We start from the raw sequence: 17,613 nt of genomic DNA on the forward strand, positions 1-17,613 counted from the left end.
TGTGCTCAGAAAAAGAAACTGAAATCGAAAAGGCTTTCGACGGGCGGAAACTATGAGCCGAGTTAGTACAAATAGGTAACGACAACGGGGCCACTGATGAAGAAGAGTTCGACATGTCACTTTTGGGCGATTGCGACGATATCATCCGCTATGTCTGCAAACAAGCTGGTTGGGCCTTAGACCCAAACGCAATCAAGGCTGCCAAGAAGAAGCCTCTCATTCACCGCAGTGAAATAGTCTCATCAGGATGCTACTGGCAAGCGTGTGTACTGCTTTGGCGAATGCCAGTGTAAAAACAAACTTGCTGCTGGTATGAATGGTGACGATGACGAAGAAGAGGACGAGGAGGAGGAGGAGGAAGAAGAAGAGCTCGGAGACGAGATCGTGTGGTACGTTCAACATTAACTTTCATGGCGGAGTGTATTTACTCTTCTAACATGAATGCACTGATGTGGCAATACAGCAATCGATGCGAAGAGCGCATTGATCCGGACGCGGAACCTGGTCCTGGTGTCAAAACTGTCCACTACCGTTGCAAGTAAGTCTTGCGACGTTCAGAGGTTTTCCTTGAGACGAAATTTAACTTAATTTGCTTGCAGTGACTGCTTCGACTACGATCTGTGTGGAGATTGCTACCCCAAGAGGAAATTCAAGCACAAGAGCGGCAGACATCGGTTCTCGCAGTGCTTATAGAGTATCGATAGCTTCTCTTACTTGGCATGATATTAGGCATCTTATACAGCACGCCACGATGATAGATAGCGCAAAGGCCTTTCACACGTTCATGTTAACGATGTTTAGGCTGTCGATCCTCAGGGAACTCCATGTTCTCGCTCCTAAAAGACACTGAGCTCACAGCGCAGTTTCAGCTTGAATGAGCGCAGAGAAGACGCGCAGCCGACAACGATCGACGTTCCCAAGCTCACCCACATGTTGCACAACGTTCTATAGTTGTAGGCAAGTGTGCTGAAGGCCTGCTGAACATACATTTTGGCGAGAGGCCGAGTTCATTCACTAAACTGCCTCGCAATAGTCAAACAACAAGCGAAAGATCAGGGCGAGACCGCCGTTGATCCAATTCATCTCCCTACTCCTTGAGCTCAAGCGATCATACCAGTACCAATGAGACCCAATTGGTACAAGTCCACATCGGTTCAAGCCACGGCGCCACTATTCAGCTCGCCGTGTCTCTGCTGGCTGGAAGACGCTCGTGGCGAATTCTCCAATGGAGAATATCGTGTTTACTGGCCTTTCGAACACGCAATCCCAGTCCTTCAAGACCGTCATTGTGCAAGAATGTCCAGCCCGTGTGGAATACCAAGCTTGAGATCAACGACCCAAGAGTGGATGTGCTGCCAAAGTCAATTCCAAGTCGGCATATATCGACTGCCGATGCCATTGAGCAGCTAATTATCTCCCCGTTCCAGCTCTCTCCGTTGATTGCTGTACTCCTTCCATCCTTCGACCAATTCAAGCGTCAGTCACGCCGAGCACAGAATCGGCGCCAGCGAGAGCTGAAGGCGATTGAGAAAGAAAATCAAGCGTCGAGAAATGGACAGTTTGGACAAGTAAATGTCCACGAGCCACAATTAGGCAGATACGTTTGACGTAGCATCATCGGGTTAGCGAAGACAAAATCCGCTTGCATGTGCAGTGCTCTCGGAGTAAAGAAGTGTTAGCTTCAGCCGTGAAACAGGGTCAATTATCCTGTAACAACTGGTAACAGCATCTATCGGCTCGAAGTCCAAAGCTTGCAGCGCGCAATCAGTTCGGCCATCATCTGGCCAATCTTCGAGTGGCACTGAGAGGCACTTGATTGATCAGCTTCGGGTTTAATTGAGCCCCGTGAGATGTCACGAATCCTGCAAGAGCGACTCGATACCTGCACCGCGCTTCTAACTTCACAAGACACAATGATGTAAGGAACTCATTGACTTGCAGACTCTCTTTTCCAAGGTGAAGAAGGAAATTAGCACTATCATCATCGTGGCTGATCTCTCCTCCGACACCAAGAAATGCATCTTGCAATTAAGTACCAACATACGCACCATGGTACTAGCGGGCTCGCTCGGTGCCGACTTCACGAAGTCGTTCACGAAAACGATGGAAACCAGGTAGCACTTGCAATCACCGCGTGTGTTAGCTTCACTCGAGCGCATTCTTGTTGTTAGCGAGAGGCCCTCGCTGCTCCCTCGCCGAGGGCAATGGCTTTGATTTCAGCGAGCTTGATTAGTCTACGCGTGGACAAAAGTGCAAGGTGGGAACCGTGGAAAACAGGGGTTCATGCTGCACATTACTTGTAAATGTTTATCACCTAAAAGCAAAACGAGCGCATCAGCTCGTCGTTGGTCTGCTCGTTTGTCGCTTGCCTAGGATATTGCGGCATAGCAAGCTGGTCAGGTTCATCGAAGCCCACTCCATCCGACCCATGCTCGGTGGGAGCCTTGCTGCTGTACAATGGTTGTTGCTGGGTTGTGCTCGAAACGAAAGAGCTGGATGCTACTGTCGACGCTGCATAATTGGACTGATTTGGTCGACTTGTTTCGCCATCGTTGGGTTGCATATTAGCAACACCGGCCAGCCCCGACTGTTGCGTCACATACGGAATATAATCAATACCGCGCGAGTCAGCGTTACTCAGCTTGTGCGAGTGCTGCATACCTGGTGTACGCCTTGAAGCCCGTGAGCCACCACTTTCAGCTAGCAAAGCCCGAGCCTTGGCTTTCCTCGCCCTTTTTTTCTTGAGCTTGCGCCGGAGTCGTTCCTCTTCAGACGACGAAAGCGATGAGGAGGACGATAACGACGATGATGACAGACAGGAAGAGGAATCACTGCTATCATATACCCGTCGAGACTTTGCAGACTTCCGCTTTGCTCGGCGCTTCCTTTCCTTCTCCCGCTTCGTTGCCCTTTTAGCTCTGCGGCGCCTGCGACGGCGGCTTTCTTCATCCGACGATTTAACAGAGGTGCTGGGTGGGAATGACAATGTGTTTGGAATATCCCAGTCTTGACGGTTCTCGTTTTGGTTGCCAACTTGGCTTTGAGACGACTCCGAGCCAGGAATCGAGCTTTTCGAGCTGATTTTTTCTTCGGGAGTTTTGATTTGCGAAGAATACTTGCGGTACACCCTTGAAGATGGCGAACTTACGTCAGAAGACTCGTCCTCACTGTAAGCTTGTCGCTTTGAATGCCTTCTCGGCTTACGATGACTTCGCTTCTTATCATCACGATTTTTGCGTTGACGACGACGCTGCTGCAGCTCCGACGTCGAGTCCGAAGAATCTGACGTTGGCAACGCGTTCTGTACAACTTGGCCCAGCTCCTCCACAGAAAGCCGAATAGTTCCGAACCCAGTCATCCGTCGATCATCAGAATCCGTAGCAGAGTTGACGCCATAAACAGTGTAGTCACTAGAAACGGCCGAATTCACTGACTGCTTCATGTTGTTCTCCTTCAGACTCAATTCACTCATCAACTGAGATGCGATGTCTTCCTCTTCCTTCTTAACACCTCGATTTTTGAAGCTCTCGGGAAGGTCCGAATCCGAGTCCTGTCCCTCTTCACGTTGTTGGTCCTGCACCGCTCGTTGTGCACACTGTTCTCTCCACTTTTCTCTCTCTCCATCTGCTCTCTCAATCCAATGTGTTTAGCCTCGTCCTCCTCCATCGTTTTCCACTTCTCCTGCTGCTTCAACTCCATTTCCCTCCTCGCATTCTCCTGTTGCTCTCGATGTTCCTGAATCATCCGCTGCATCTCTCCCTCACTCGGTTGCGAGTACCGTCTCTCCGGCATCATTGTCTGTACATTTTGTTGTAGACAAATCTGCAGTCGGATTTGCCCCGACGCCTTGTCGTTCTTGTACAAAGGAAACCATTCGTCGACGGTAACTCCAAGTTGAAGTTGCCGCAAGTGGACGACGCAGGCCCCGATGGCCGGACTGTAAAACAGAACATGGTTCTTCACGCGGATCGTCAGGATTTCCGTGTTGGCGTCTCGGACGTTCATCTGGAACTTCTCGTTCCACTCGGGGTTGTCTCTTTTAGCGCTCATCTGCACTTTAGTATGGTAGGTTTGGTGACTGCTCCCTAGTCTGGCTTGCTTCTCCGTGTTCACAAGCGATTTCCCTTGGCCGAAGCCGCCGATCATGGGCGTGTCTCCTAAGTACAATTTACAGTACGAGCCTTGGGCCACGGCCGGCAAGTGCTGCGCTGAGTGCACGCGCAGGAAGAGCGTGAAATTGCCGTAGAGCGACCGGAGGGACGCCCCGCTCACGGGGCGAAGGGCGCTCGGAGACGATTGGTTGGATGGAGACCGGGCCATGGCGGATGTCAAGCCCAGAGCCGCCGTGAAGGCCCGGAAGCGAGACGTTGCTGGGGGCGTGGTGCTGCGCCATGGCGGATGCAGATTGCGGAATGGGTCCGCAGAGGCGACCGGATGGCCCGCCGAAGGGAAAGTGAAGCCAAAGTATACTGAGACCAAGACGTTTCTCGGCGTAGGTTCAACATGTGTGGTAGAGGGAACAGCCGATGGCGAATAGCTTCACTGCAAGGAGCTGTGCTCCAGCGAAGACTCGTGCAGACACTTAAATATCCCTCCCGACTGAAGGTTCCTGATGAAAGTGTGTTCCCCACCAAGCAAGAGCTTTGACCGTGAGGGGAAAAAAACATCCGTGATCCCACGACACAGTGTACCGCCATGTTTTGCACAGCAGCTTAACAAACTACTTCCACAGTATAATACATGAGCTTGTACTTGGGAAACTTTGCCATGGTTGAAGATTTTACTTCTCAAGCTTCATCCACAACTATTTGACCAGTATGTTTCATAGGTTTGGCCTCCATCGATACATGTACAACGATGACCATGATGGTACTGGGGCTCCGCAGGAGCTAAGCTATAATATTTCTAGTGAGCAATTGCCAGTCCACTTGGCTTGCGCTTTGCGCTTTGGTGCGACGCGGCATCTTGGTAATGCAATGTCCAGCAGATAAGACAAGTTAATTTACCATAATTTAGCAAAATATTGTTTTACATAAATTTCACAAAAAAACATAATTTTAGACACGCGCGTAAATTACACCGATAAATGCTTTTCCTCGAGAAATTATAATAACTTCGTCTCCTTTGTATATATACAAAGCGCTGTGGGGGCTCCGTCAACGTCAACCTGCAGCGTATTTCTAATTCACGTATTCATCGTAACTCTTGAAACTATTACTTGCCTTCGTATTAACAATATGCTAACATTAAGGCATGCCATGTGAGAGTCGCACATTTGGAGTGCAGGATGCAACCCCCTAAGAGATACAACATGCCATCTAGCTTTATAAAAACATTTAGCTTTTGTATTTGTGGCATCAGCGCGCCCTGTATAAAAACAAACAATGATAAAGCTGTCGCCTGCACTCCAACCCGAATTATTTTATAAAATACTGACCCATCAGCACCGCCTCTAATTGTTTTTAATACTGAAGTGATTTCGATTGTTTCGGTTCCCAAATGACTTGTAAATTGTATGTGACGATAAGCCTGGCTCCGAAAGTTTGGCCTGAATTCACAGATAAGAAGAGAAAATTCGCTTTTACTATGGAGTTGATGTGGAGGTCATCCAGTGATCTTTGGGACTTGAACGTGATGTCGCTCTTAAAGTACATGTAGCGCGTCTGACAGCAAAAGAAAGTGAAGCCGCGTGATGCTGTCAAAGGAGAGAAACAAATCTGTATAGTCACGCTGCCGGAGTTCAGAAGCAGCTCCTGGGTGTATTTACCACGTTTCACTACCGTGAAGGAATACAAGCGATAGCAATAAACACTGAAATTGACGATGTTTTCAGACACACAACAAGCAATGAAGTTATGCAGGCTATCGCAATCATACTGTTTGGTAGCAGTTCTTCATAGAGTTGCTGTTTGCTGATAAATGAGCCATTCAACCAGCCAATACCGTAGTCGCTCAAGCTAGCAATCGGCATAGGAACGGTAGCTAAACCGGACATCAGAAGTGGCTAGCATAGCAAAGTGACATCAATGTACCTCACTGAAAAACGAAAACGAATACCACAGTCGTTACCAGTCGTAGCCTACGACATCGGAGTTGAAACCGCACGGTAGCTTTCATCTGACTCGCTGCAAAATTTGTACAGAAGTTAAGTACTTCGAAGTAATATAATAGTAAAAACCATTGAAGGACACAGGCATAGATTCCACTCAAATCACGAGAATCCCAATGCAAACTATTCACTCCGAGCACGACTCATTACCCTAAAAGTACTCAGCTGTCGTGTCTGCTCCAGCCAAGCCTGAGAAATCCTGTCCCGCGAAACCTGAGAAGTCTTGTCCAGCCAAGCCCGAAAGATCTTGTCCTCCAAGAAACTGGCTTACATCCGGCACTGCAAACGGAATACCCATGCCTCCAGCTCCAGCAGTACCTCCAGTGTCTCCACCACCAGCTAATTGCTGAACGCTAGTTGCGATCGAGGCCACATTCGACATTATCGAGGTCACATCCGCAGCTGTACTCAGCATGTCGCTCACTGAACGCTTCTGCTGTGCCTGGGGAGGCAAAGGCTCAATGTAGCCAGGAGACTTGGATGTCGCCGCTGGCTGCGTTTGTACAGGTCTCGCGTACGCTGGAGGGGGGTCGCTGTACTTGTTTGTCGGCTCCTTGGAGTAACCGGAGTGATCAGGGCCGTAGGAGTTCGAGTGAGGAGGACCGGGTGTTCGGGGAATCGTGCTCACTTTGCTTTCACGCTGGGACTGAGCTCGCTTCTTGCTTTTCTTATGCTTCCTTGCTTTGCGCTTACGGCGCTCGTCAGATGATGACGAAGAGGAAGAAGAAGACGACGATGACGATGACGATGACGACGACTCGTACCCTGCGGACTCTCGGCGTTCCTTTCGTTTCGCCATGCGTTTTCGCCGTCGCTCCTTCTTTCTAGCCTTCCTTTCCTTCTTTTTCTCTTTGCGACGTCGGCGGCGACGTCGACGTTCTTCTTCTGACGATGAAGTTTCGTCTGATGAACTGGCCGAGTCAGCTATTTGAGCAGGAAATGATCGAGCTTGTTCAACTGGTGCGTTGGGAAACAGCAAGGCTTCTGGTCGAGCTGCCTGGCCTTCTTTGGCACTTCGAGATTGATTCCTGGATCGTTGCTTGCGGCGGTCTTTCGCTTTACGACGATTGTGATGGTTTCGGTCTTCCTCCGACAACGATGAATCCGCCGAAGGCAAAGCATCTTGCACGACTTCACCTAGACCACCCCCGTCAGCTCCACAGCCTCCACCACATCTTCGCGACGACTGCCATCTGGAGAACCAGCAAAACTGTGTTTGATACTAGCTGTAGAGTTCGACGAGCGTACTGACGTCGATGCAGTCACCATATCATCAGCGAAAAAGTAGTTTGGCGCATCTTTGGCCACCTCTTGCTGGCCGTTCATCTGAAGTTCACCAATTTGCTCAGCTAGACCTTCAGTATGCCAGTCCTCCTCATGTTCCATTTGCTTCTGCAAGTAAGCTTGCACCTTCACCTGCTCTTCTCTCTGCATCTCTTCTCGATACGCTTGCATTCTCGCCACCTCTTCGATTCTTGTTCGTTCTCGCTCTTCCGCTTCCTCCCTCTGTCGTCTCATTTCCGTTTGCAATCTCTCCTGCTCTTCAAACTGTCGACGTCGCACGGACTCTTCACCCTGCTGTTGCTGTCGTCGGTCTCGTTCTTGCTGACAGTGTTGCTGGATGAGTCTCTGCATCGGTGACTCGTTCACTGCAGCAGGGGGGGCAACCGTCGGGTTCTTCGGCTGGAGCATCAATTGAAGTCGGATATGTCCCGCCGGTTTGCCCGCCTTGTGCAATGGGAACCACTGCTCGGCAGGCTGTCCCATGGTGACATTACCAAGAGGAATGGCACATGCCCCGATAGCAGGACAGAACAGCATGAGCTGGTTCTTTACTCTTATAGTCAGGATCTCCTTTTGCGGGTCCAGCACATGGAGCTCCAGCTTCTCGTTCCATTCTGGACTCGATTTCTGGTCAGTGTACAGCACTTTCGTGCGAAAGACCCGGTGGGTCGGGGCTTGGAGCTGTTGGGTCTGAGGATTGTTGTCAACTGCCAACAAATTGCTGAAGGACGCGCCCGCTTGAGCAGTTCCGTTGACGACTTCCGTGTTTCCAAGATACAGTTTGCAGTAGGATCCCCGCCCCATTGCCGACAGGTTCCGAGCCGAGTGGACGCGCAGGAACAAGGTAAAGCCACTCTGGGGACATCGTCGGGTTGCCCCAGCCAGCCAACCCGATGCTGGAGCTGGAAGACAGACGCTCCATGGGGCTTGAGAGGTTGACGGCGAATTGCACAATGAAGTGACGAGCTGCTATGGAAACCGGAAAGTGTACCCATCAAGGTTTCAACCGTCCGGGGTGGGTGGGGATGGGGTGTGGGCATGTGGGCATAGAGCACCAGCTGGAGTCTTGCCTCAGGCAAGTTGCCTTTTATCTGGACCTACAAACACGATAAAGGTGGCTACGCTTGTGCACTTTAATGTATTTGACTTTGGCTTAACGGGGGTAGGAATGGGTGACCTGCTGCTTACGAGGACCCGAAGAGGGCCCCCAAAGGTCCGAGACCGAAGGCGCCCAGTGCGATAGAAGCTACCGTGCCCAGTCCTCCGGTCCCAACGCCGGCATTGCCACCACCGTTGAGTTGCTGGAGATTAGCAGCGATGGTGGAGGCGTTGGCGGCCGTTCCCATCATTTCGTGGAAGCTGGGGGCCCTCGACTGCTGCTGGTAGCGAGCAGCGTTTTGCGCCTGCAACTGGTTGTTGAAGGCCTGTTGCTGCTGTTGAATGCGCTGGTTGGCAACGAGCCACGCATTCTCTTGCGCCTTGTTCTGCATCTCAACTAGCGCCGCGATGTTGGCCGGCAGCGGGGACTGGTTCGTCGTGGCTGCTCTCTTTTTCAGCTCGAGCTCCAGTAAGGCTTGGAATTCCGTTGAGTACGGAGAATTGTTCACCGGCGTCAGATTCCGACTCGGAATGCGTTGGTTCGGATTCAGCACCAGCTTCAAGCAGATATGACCGGACGGGTGGAGCTGGAACCACTGGTTCAGTGCCTGGCCTGGCCGCAGGTGGGCCAGGTAGATGTTGCAGCTCGCCACAAGTGAATCTCCTTGGTCTTTCACACGAACTGCCAACACCTCCGTCGCTGGGTCTGTCACGGTCACTTGCAGCTCTTCGTTCCACTCGACGGGCTGGTTGCCGCGAATCCGCTTGAGCGTTGTGCACTTCGGTTTGCGTCGTCGACTTCCCGAGACCCCCTTTCGACGAGTTACTCCACACGAGCATCGTGCAGAAGGCAGCTCCAGCTCGCGTCGATAGATTCTGCGCGGACTGCACGCGCAGGAACAAAGTGAACGTGTCTTCGCCGTAGCTTGTCATGATGGCGAGTGCTCGAGTTTGAGAATGGCCGATTCGGGCCTGTCAACAAAAGTGTAGCCAAGAAATCTGCGCATCCAAGCTCGCTGGATCGTCTGACGGTTTGCGGGAATCGAGCGATGCTCTCTCAAAAGTCAGGTTTGATTTTGAGCAAAGTTCGGACGTCAAACTGCAAAATATGCAACATTGATATTGAACTATTCCTCCGACTCGGAGCTCGGCGACCCAGCGGTACTTGCGTATGGTATATTCCGTCCATTCACGATAATACACAACTCGCGCTAGAACGCGATGGCCCCACGATACTTCTCTGCTTTCACGTTCTTCGTTTCGTCAGAATTTATCCTCGAGTGTTCGAGCTCATTGTGCTTGTGCGGGCGATTCTCCTTCCCCTGGAGTCTCTCCGATAAAGTCGAAGCCGACGAAGACACGGACGAGTCGGCCAGCACCACCTCCGGTTCCTCGTCCGAGTCGAGCGAGTCGTCCGAGTCCGAGTCCATTTGCAAGTCGGGAATATATTTCTTCAGCTGCGCCTTAAGCTTGCGTAGTCGCGCCGTCTCCTTCCTCACCTGGCGCAGCTTGACGTCCAGTCGTCGCTCGTACTCGGACATGGGCGACACCATTGGCACTTCATTCTGCTTCTCACTAGTCTCCTTCAACTGCGCAGGGGTGCCCAACGGTGGCAGAATTTTAGGGGACGACACTCCGGCTGGGGGCGGCCACGTCGAGTTGTTGCCTCTCTGATGTCGACTGTGCAAGGTCACGTCGTCGGTTTTGCGGCTAACTAGATGCATGTCTTCCTCGGGTCGTTTCACCTCCACCGGAGGTCCACTTGACGAGCGTTCGAGTCTCCTTTGGCGGCGCTCAGCCTCCTGTCTCAATTGCTTGTCCACAAGCCTCTTGATGGCTTCGTCGGCTTCGTGATTGGCCGCGCGCGCCGCCATTACGTCTTGGTTTGGCTGTCTCCGTCTTGGCAGCGCAACGACCGCGGTCTTGTCATCAGGTGCAATGAGCAGCAGCACCCGAATACGCCCCGCGGGTTTGCGGCCCTTTTGCAGCGGGAACCACTGCTCCAGCCGCTCCCCGGGGCACAAGTTGGCCAGCGACACGGCGCACGCGCCGATCACGGGGCAGAAGAACAAATGCTGGCTCTTGACGCGGATGCTTAGGATCTGGGCCGCCAGCTCGGCCCCGGGACGCAGCGGCAACTCGAAGGCTTCGTCCCAGATGGTCTCAGGTGGCGCCAGAGCGTTCGGCTGCTGGTGCTGCGTGCGCGTGCGCCGCACCTCGAGGTACAAGGCCTCGTCCACGTCCTCGCTAGAGGTAGACGAGTCGTTCGAGTCCTTCTTGCTCAGCGCGCGGTGGCTGCCGTCCGTCACGGCCGCGGGCCCCACGTAGAGCTTGCAGTAGGCACCCTGCGACGATGAGTGCTGCAGGTCCTCGGCGCTATGCACGCGCAGCACCAGCTTGTAGCGTTGTGAGTCGGCTGCCGGCGCCATGACTGCGTCACGAGGAAAGTCAGCAAATGAGGCCTGAAGAGCTGCAACGGACAGCGCGAGGGGCTGGTACACCGTACCGATTTATCAGATAGGTACATATTTTTTAGCGAAATTTTAGCGGTGGTTGAACGGCGCCCTCCGATGCGGCAATGGCCGCCGCGTGCTCACTACGAGGAAGGCTTAGCGAAAGCCCGGCATGATCGTTCGACGTTGCCCATCGAGATTGAGTTTGCAGGATTCACGCCGCGCTGTAGTGGCGAAATTTTAAGCGGAGCGGTACCGTTGAATATCGAAATGGCTACACTCGACAAGGCGGGCGACTTGAAGTCGGCGACTTATTGCAACGACTCTAGTCATCTTCGTTACTGGCATTGACCTGGTTGAGCTCCTGCAGCAAGTGGCGCAGCTCGGCCTCGCGGCTGCCTCCTCGTCCTGCCTTGCCACCGTCGCTGTTGCCGTCCTCGTGGTCGAGCCGCCTGAAATCCAGGCTGGATATTCGCGACGCCTCGCGCAGAGTTGACCTGGTTGACCTGGAGCGCGTCGCGTCCAGCATGGCGCGGATGGGCGAGCCTGCTCCTCGCTGCAATAGAGAGGAGACACACATCAGCACGAAAGCGAAGCCATTCGGCAACGGCGAGAGCCTACCTGGGAAAATTTCGGTGGCGTCGCAGCGCTGTTGCCATGTGGTGTCTTGCCACTCGCGATGGCGTTGAGCGAGCATCGGATCTCCTCCATGCGCTTGTCAAAGCCTAGAAATCAGTAGCAAGAAGTCAGCTAAAAGGTCAGAGGGCAAGTTGAAGTGCCCAAATGGGTTCACCTTTGAAAATGCTGTCTGTGTCGCTGGGCTCGCTGCATTTGGCCGAGAAGCTGCCGCTCGGCAGGTCTGGCAACGAGCTCGCGTCGCTTACGATGCTCGAGGATCGATCGCGGGTTCTTGTGCCGAATGTGGCGCTGTCGCTAGGCGCAACAGAGTCGGCGTCGTCTCGCCACCGAGAGTGCAACTGCGACGTCAAGTAGGTGGACGCCGTGGACCGCACCGAGTCAGCCACGACGGGGCTCGAAGGATCCGCGTTGTTGTCCTGAGATGATCCTCGGATACTGGGCGAGTGCTCTCTGGTGCTAGCCCCATCGTTGCTGCTGCTGGCGATCGATATGAGGTCCTGGACATCGCTGTCATTATCTCCCGGGACTTCCGAGTCTTTCAGACTCGCGTCGTCATCATCTAAGACTTGAGTATGGCTCCCTCGTCGTAGTGATGCCGGTTTTCTGGTTGGCCCTTGTTTCCTTCGTTGCCGTGGTGGTGCGGTCGACGGCTCCTCCGATCGCTGGAAATCCTTGGCGAGCCGAGTGAAATGCCGGCGCAGATCAGTAAGCTGTTTGAACGCTTCATTCGCTAGTTGCTCCGATTCTTGGTGCAATTCATCGTTGAAGACTGGGCTTCCGGTGCTGGGGTCAGCCTTGAAGAACGACCGGTGCACGTCCACCATGTCCTCCACGCGGATGAACACCTCGCGCATCTGCTTGCGAAAAGCGTACAGATCCTCTCGTAGGTCTGTCATTGTCGATTGAGACGGTCTCTGACTGCTGGTAGACTGCTTTGACGTGTTGGCGGACACCCTACTGGCAGAAGTCCTGTCCGTTGATATCGACGAGCAAGGAGAAGAAGCCCCCAGTCTTCTACTTCTTGATCTGTCGGAAGCAACTGGAGATCGAATCGACGGCTTTGAGTATCGCTCTCTGCTTCTCTGGGTAGTTGAATCGCCATCGGAGTCGGGAGTAAAGGGCGGAATCGATGTCTCCGAGTTCGTCGGACTGTGAGGCTCATCTTGGTCTTCAAATGTTGTAGTGAGGGGTGACGTCCTGATTTCCAGTGCCTTACGAATAGGCTCACTGTCATCGAGCCTAGAACCCCTTACTTTAGACGCTATTCGGGTCGTATTAGGCGATTCGGCCTCGCGGATGGAATCAGCTTTGCTGTCGTAGACACTCGCCTCGATATCGCTGTCAACTTTTGCATTTCTGAGGGAAGTGCGCGACCTGGCGGAATCTGTTGTCGAAAAGGCTGGCATCTTCGTAAAATGAGTTTCACTGCGCTCGCTTGATGGTCGCAAATGACTTTGAGTTGAGCCCTCCAACCTCCATGGTTCACCCTCTTGATCCCAGTCAGTTGACCCATACCGGCCATTAGCGTCGCGTTGGTTGTCACGACAACTCCTTACCTCCTCATAATCGCCCATACGTGATGAGTTAGATCTACTTTCACGCGGGTATTCCCTTCGGCTTGGTATTGATGTGAATGCAGTGTCAAACGCGCTACCTTTGCTGGTACTGCGTCCACTTGAAAAGCTGCGCAGATCAAAGTCAGAGGTACGTGAAGCTATCTCCTCGCGTTGTGGAAGAGATTCCTCCCTGGCGGAAGTTTGCTGGGGTCTATACTCTTCTTCTCTGATAGAATAACGGCTTGATGGTTCACGCGTCTTGTAATAGTCACAGTTGGCGGCATCCCTGGACGCCGCTGATGAACTTCGACAACGGTCTCCTTCTTGTACACAGGGAGGGCCTGATGAATCTACGCCCCATCCGCTCATATCCAATTGGCGGGGAAGCGGCCGGCGAGAAGCACGACCGTCATTTCCTGCAGGCATCGTAGTCGTGCAAGCTGAAACAATCGAAAACTGCCCAACAGGCCACAAAGGGAAAGGTCGCTAACCAAAACGAACGATAATTGTTAGTTCCAACGGATTATCCATGATCATCTTCAACGCTAGAACGAGTCACTGTTACTTGCAGCACTGCATTAAGCACAGGCACGGAAAACAAATTAGCTTAGTGATAGTCAGTGGTCGACATCGCGGCACGTACCTTGATTCAGCGAATGACCCCCCTGACAACTCCAATTCGTGGTCAGACTCGCTGGCATCGCCTAGAAGCTGTTGCCTCACTCGTTCCTCCTCCTCCCGCGTCTTGCGCTCGCTTTCAGCAGCTTCCAGCTCTAATTGGCGCTGCTTTTCAGCTGCTTTCCTAGCGAGAACTCGCTGTCGATACACGTCGATGACGTTTTCATCCTCCTGTTTCTTCGCTTCTTCCGTTGTTTTTGGTAGTTCTTGTTCCTCTTGCTCGGGGAGAGTCGCTGGTAGTTCAGGTATGACGACTGGAGTATCACTCGCCACCTCATTGTCTTCTTGATCGGGGTCGATATTGTTCGCATCTGTCTCTAAGTCGTCGGTGGCTGGTATGATCTCACATGGAGATACCTCGCTCATCCTATTTTCTCTAGTGTTTTCATTTCCAGTCGTGGTCAAATCCTCAGCGTCACTCGAACAGACTTCAACTACGTTGGTGCCTGGTTGTGTATTCGAGTCAGCATCATCGACTTCAACACTGGACTCTTGCCACGATGCGTCTTCGGCTGCAGTAATGATTATGGTTCGTTCTGCATCCTCGTCTTCCTTTCGCTTTCCCTCTTCTTCTGCTAAGCGCAATGCATCTTCTCGTAGACGATCTTCCTTCTCTTGTTTCTGCCGAGCTTCTTGGAGAGCTTTCGTCTGTTCTGTTTCCAATCGGGTACGTTCTTGTTCCTCAAAAGTTTTTTTCAGCCTCAATCGCTCATCTTCGGCCTCACGTTCCTGCTGCTGCGCCGTCTCAAGTGTCTGCTCTTGGCGCATTGCCTCAATTTCTTCGCGGAACTGGCGTTCTTCAGCTAATCGTTTCTCCCTGTAGCTTTGCTCGTCTTGTAGCCGTTGTTGTTCATCAACCAAGCGCTGCTCCGCTAAATTTTGTTGTAACTGCGTAGCTTCTTGTACAGCTGCGCGTTGTCGAGTTAGCTGCTCTTGTAATTTCACTTCCTCTTCAGCTTGTTTACGCTTTCGCTCCTTTTCGAGTTTTTCTTCCTCTTCGATACGCTCTTGGCGCCTTCGTGCAAAGTTTTCTTCAAACTGTTTGTGTTGCTCGGCGAGTTCGCGTTCCTGCTCCTCCATACGGGCCTGCTTCTTTTTCTCGTATTCTCGCTGTTCTAACAGCTCACGCTCGATACGGAGCTGGTCCTCTTTAAGACGCTGTGCTTCTTCTTTGTCTTCATCCGGTAATTGAGCGGCTAGTACAGCAGTAGACTGCTCAACCACCCGCTCCAGACGATCAGTTGTCTTAGCTTCTCGAGCAGGATTATCGCTTCGATCGCGCCGATTGTCAACACGTAGTACGTCACGCTCATCTTGAAAGTTCGTCATCATCTCCATCATTTTCATCATGAATGTTCGCTCATTTCCTCCTCGTATTTGATAGTCCGGTGAGCCTGAATCAAACGTATCGCTGCTGGCAGCACTCCGTTGCGCCCGGAAACTCACGATATCCCTGGGAGCCCCGTGCTTGGCGTTGATAGTTGCTTGAGCTTGTGTCAGAAGCGAATTCAGACTTGCCACATCGTGTCGCAACGATTCTACGTGAACCTTCTCGTCTTCATATTGACTCTGATACTTTTCCGCCGCGGCTTCGGACTCGGCTAAGCGACTCTGCATTTCCCGTACCTTTGCCAGTAATTCGTTTTCTTTCCACTGGAAACGATCTCGCTCTTCGTCCATCAGCTGCATGAACCTTTTCCGCTCAACGACGATAGCATTTGCTTCGTCAAGCTTCATGTCTAATACTTGTTGCTGCAGCACTTTCACTTCCCCCGCCAAAAGCTTCATCTGCTCTTTTATCTCTGTATTTTTCTGCCTGTAGCGGGATAGCTCGTCGTTAACCAGGCTTTTGTCAGCCATTAGCCGGGCATTGGCAGTATTAGCATCGTTGAGATTATTTTTCTGCTCGCCAAGTTGCAGTTCCGTGTCGGTCACTCGTTCTTCAAGTCGCAGCCGATCTTTTTCGAGCTGTACTGTCAAATTTTGAGCAACACGCAGGTCGTCTCCCGATTTCTGTCAACAACAATAGTTAGTATCAATGCCAAAATCATTTGTGAGTCGAAGCAAGCACAGTGAATCGTACCGACAGCGCCGCCTCTAGCGCAGCACCCTCCTGTTGCAAAGCAAGAACTTGTGTTTTCAGCGTTTTCAGCGTTCCCGTCTCAGTTGTAAGCGATTGTTCGCGGTCCGCTAGCTCGTCTTGCTTAGTCTGAATATCATGGAGAGCTTGTTGTCTTTCGATTTGCCAGGAGCGTTCTTTTTCGCGCATCGCTTGAGCGACGATACCCTCCAGATTAGCTTCCTGGGTGCGTACGCTTTCTTCCCACAGCTGAAAGCGTTGTGTCTCGCTGGCAAAGTGGCGGAAGTCACTTTCGACTTTGACTTGCAACTCTGCTTCCTTCACTCGTAGTCTCTCCATGTCTTTGAAGAGCGACTGCCGCGTTTCAAAGAGAGATGTCTCCAGCTCGGTCCGTCGGCCGACAAATGCGAGTTCTAACTCACGCTCGCGCTCTTGGAGACGGTCTTGCTTGCTACGATACTCTTGCAGTAGGGAAGATCGAAGGCTATCCACTTCTCGGACAAAGCGCTTGCGTTCTTCTGCTCGTACCAATGCGACTTCCGTCGACTTATATCGCTCTAATTCTTCCTGCAGACGTTTATCACAAATGTCGTCATACTCTCGCTGGTACTGCACCATACGCTCTTCCAGAGACTTCTGTGGCTCAAGCTTCTGGGCTGCACATTCAGCTAGGTATGCGTTCTCTACTCTTCGCAGTTGATTATCTACAGGAACAGCATACGATAGAAATGGTTTGCAAAATCAATACTTGGTAGGAGTTTCGTAGTACATGTACACGTACCCAACACGATGCGGTGGTCAAAGCAATCCATAGCCGTCTGCGTCCCAGAGTCCATAGTAGCAAGCTGAAATCGCCGTACGAGCTCCTGCACAAGAACCAGCAGTAGCGAATGTCCTGTGTTTGCCCGTTGCATTTCCTACCACCCAGAAAATATTATTCAGCGAGTGAGCCATCATAATAAAGTCTGAAGAACAGGCTCCTCCTTACGAGTTGACTCTGGACGCTCGAATTCACGTGCAGCATCTTCTCATTTTCGTGCACATAACCACAGTTAGGCACCTTCAAGCCATGGCACAGCTGCAAGTACAAACATGCATAAGCGACAAAGCACACCTCTAGAATCGTCGCGCTGTCCATTTGGTTCCGTGAGCCGCCGATTTCGGGGACAAAAACTGCCAGCGTGTTCTCAAGTCCCTTTGTCGCTAGGTATTCTGCCACAAGGCCGTGAGCTAGTTTCTCATCAGGCGTAGAATTCGATACGTCGCGATTCACGCAGCTTGCATCATTTTCGCCATCATCCCGCTCATTGTTCGAGTGACGCTGCTGCTGGAGTTTTTCAATGAACCGTCGACGTAGCTGAGCCTACACGATGATTGAGTGATGTCCTGTTTTTCAAACCTAGTCGAGAGAAATCCTTACCCTGATGAGCTCCACAGTTCCATTGTCACGGATGGAGTGGAACATGTTCTCCTTCAGCTCCTCAAGCGACATCAAGGCGTTCCCATCTGCATCCCGCGCTTGCGGACTCGCCGCCACGTTCGCTTCCATGAAGATCCAGCCTATGAAAGGTCGCAAGAATAGCACCGGCTGAGGCTCAGCCTGAGCAACCAAGACAAGGGCTTGCGATACTGCTTCCTGTGCCCCCACAAACATAATGGCAGATCTACCACAACATGTCGGCGCACGTACAAAAGCGGAAGAATTCGTCAACTTAG

At 52.1% G+C, this 17,613-nt stretch overlaps 9 protein-coding genes across 9 annotated transcripts in view; 2 read left to right on the top strand and 7 right to left on the bottom strand.

The window, feature by feature from the left end:
* The window catches only part of KRP23_11473 (NAD-dependent protein deacetylase sirtuin-1), a gene marked incomplete at both ends in the record, with an annotated part of 1,228 nt that extends 1,162 nt beyond the window's left edge, over positions 1-66 (top strand). The window contains one exon of the mRNA XM_067882021.1: positions 1-66. This exon is cut by the window's left edge and continues 808 nt beyond it. Coding sequence (XP_067740310.1) covers positions 1-66 — 66 coding nt within the window.
* A 246-nt stretch (positions 67-312) lies between these two features.
* Positions 313-693, top strand: KRP23_11474 (uncharacterized protein; the record flags this gene model as incomplete). The annotated part of the gene is made up of 3 exons (XM_067882023.1): positions 313-389; positions 464-538; positions 600-693. The coding sequence occupies 3 exons, from the start codon at positions 313-315 to the stop codon at positions 691-693; spliced, it is 246 nt and encodes an 81-aa protein (XP_067740311.1).
* Positions 694-2,564: 1,871 nt separating this feature from the next.
* On the bottom strand, positions 2,565-4,320 carry KRP23_11475 (uncharacterized protein; the record flags this gene model as incomplete). The annotated part of the gene is made up of 3 exons (XM_067882024.1): positions 2,565-2,587; positions 2,662-3,624; positions 3,765-4,320. 3 exons carry the CDS (start codon positions 4,318-4,320, stop codon positions 2,565-2,567), a joined length of 1,542 nt encoding a protein of 513 aa, XP_067740312.1.
* Positions 4,321-6,260: 1,940 nt separating this feature from the next.
* Positions 6,261-6,908, bottom strand: KRP23_11476 (uncharacterized protein; the record flags this gene model as incomplete). Its single annotated transcript, XM_067882025.1, has 1 exon — positions 6,261-6,908. The coding sequence occupies one exon, from the start codon at positions 6,906-6,908 to the stop codon at positions 6,261-6,263; it is 648 nt and encodes a 215-aa protein (XP_067740313.1).
* Positions 6,909-7,246: 338 nt separating this feature from the next.
* KRP23_11477 (uncharacterized protein) lies at positions 7,247-8,197 on the bottom strand (the record flags this gene model as incomplete). Its single annotated transcript, XM_067882026.1, has 1 exon — positions 7,247-8,197. The coding sequence occupies one exon, from the start codon at positions 8,195-8,197 to the stop codon at positions 7,247-7,249; it is 951 nt and encodes a 316-aa protein (XP_067740314.1).
* Positions 8,198-8,577: 380 nt separating this feature from the next.
* Positions 8,578-9,424, bottom strand: KRP23_11478 (uncharacterized protein; the record flags this gene model as incomplete). The annotated part of the gene is made up of 2 exons (XM_067882027.1): positions 8,578-9,303; positions 9,383-9,424. The coding sequence occupies 2 exons, from the start codon at positions 9,422-9,424 to the stop codon at positions 8,578-8,580; spliced, it is 768 nt and encodes a 255-aa protein (XP_067740315.1).
* A 278-nt stretch (positions 9,425-9,702) lies between these two features.
* Positions 9,703-10,920, bottom strand: KRP23_11479 (uncharacterized protein; the record flags this gene model as incomplete). The annotated part of the gene is made up of 1 exon (XM_067882028.1): positions 9,703-10,920. One exon carries the CDS (start codon positions 10,918-10,920, stop codon positions 9,703-9,705), a length of 1,218 nt encoding a protein of 405 aa, XP_067740316.1.
* A 349-nt stretch (positions 10,921-11,269) lies between these two features.
* KRP23_11480 (uncharacterized protein) lies at positions 11,270-12,479 on the bottom strand (the record flags this gene model as incomplete). Its single annotated transcript, XM_067882029.1, has 3 exons — positions 11,270-11,500; positions 11,566-11,669; positions 11,738-12,479. The coding sequence occupies 3 exons, from the start codon at positions 12,477-12,479 to the stop codon at positions 11,270-11,272; spliced, it is 1,077 nt and encodes a 358-aa protein (XP_067740317.1).
* A 1,205-nt stretch (positions 12,480-13,684) lies between these two features.
* On the bottom strand, positions 13,685-17,446 carry KRP23_11481 (Oral-facial-digital syndrome 1 protein; the record flags this gene model as incomplete). Its single annotated transcript, XM_067882030.1, has 7 exons — positions 13,685-13,712; positions 13,783-15,830; positions 15,901-16,601; positions 16,679-16,814; positions 16,886-16,921; positions 17,012-17,260; positions 17,318-17,446. 7 exons carry the CDS (start codon positions 17,444-17,446, stop codon positions 13,685-13,687), a joined length of 3,327 nt encoding a protein of 1,108 aa, XP_067740318.1.
* Positions 17,447-17,613: the final 167 nt, after the last annotated feature.

The sequence above is a fragment of the Phytophthora ramorum genome (genome assembly GCF_020800215.1).
Source record: "Phytophthora ramorum isolate Pr-102 chromosome Unknown Phyram_PR-102_s0012, whole genome shotgun sequence".
Lineage (NCBI taxonomy): Eukaryota > Oomycota > Peronosporomycetes > Peronosporales > Peronosporaceae > Phytophthora > Phytophthora ramorum.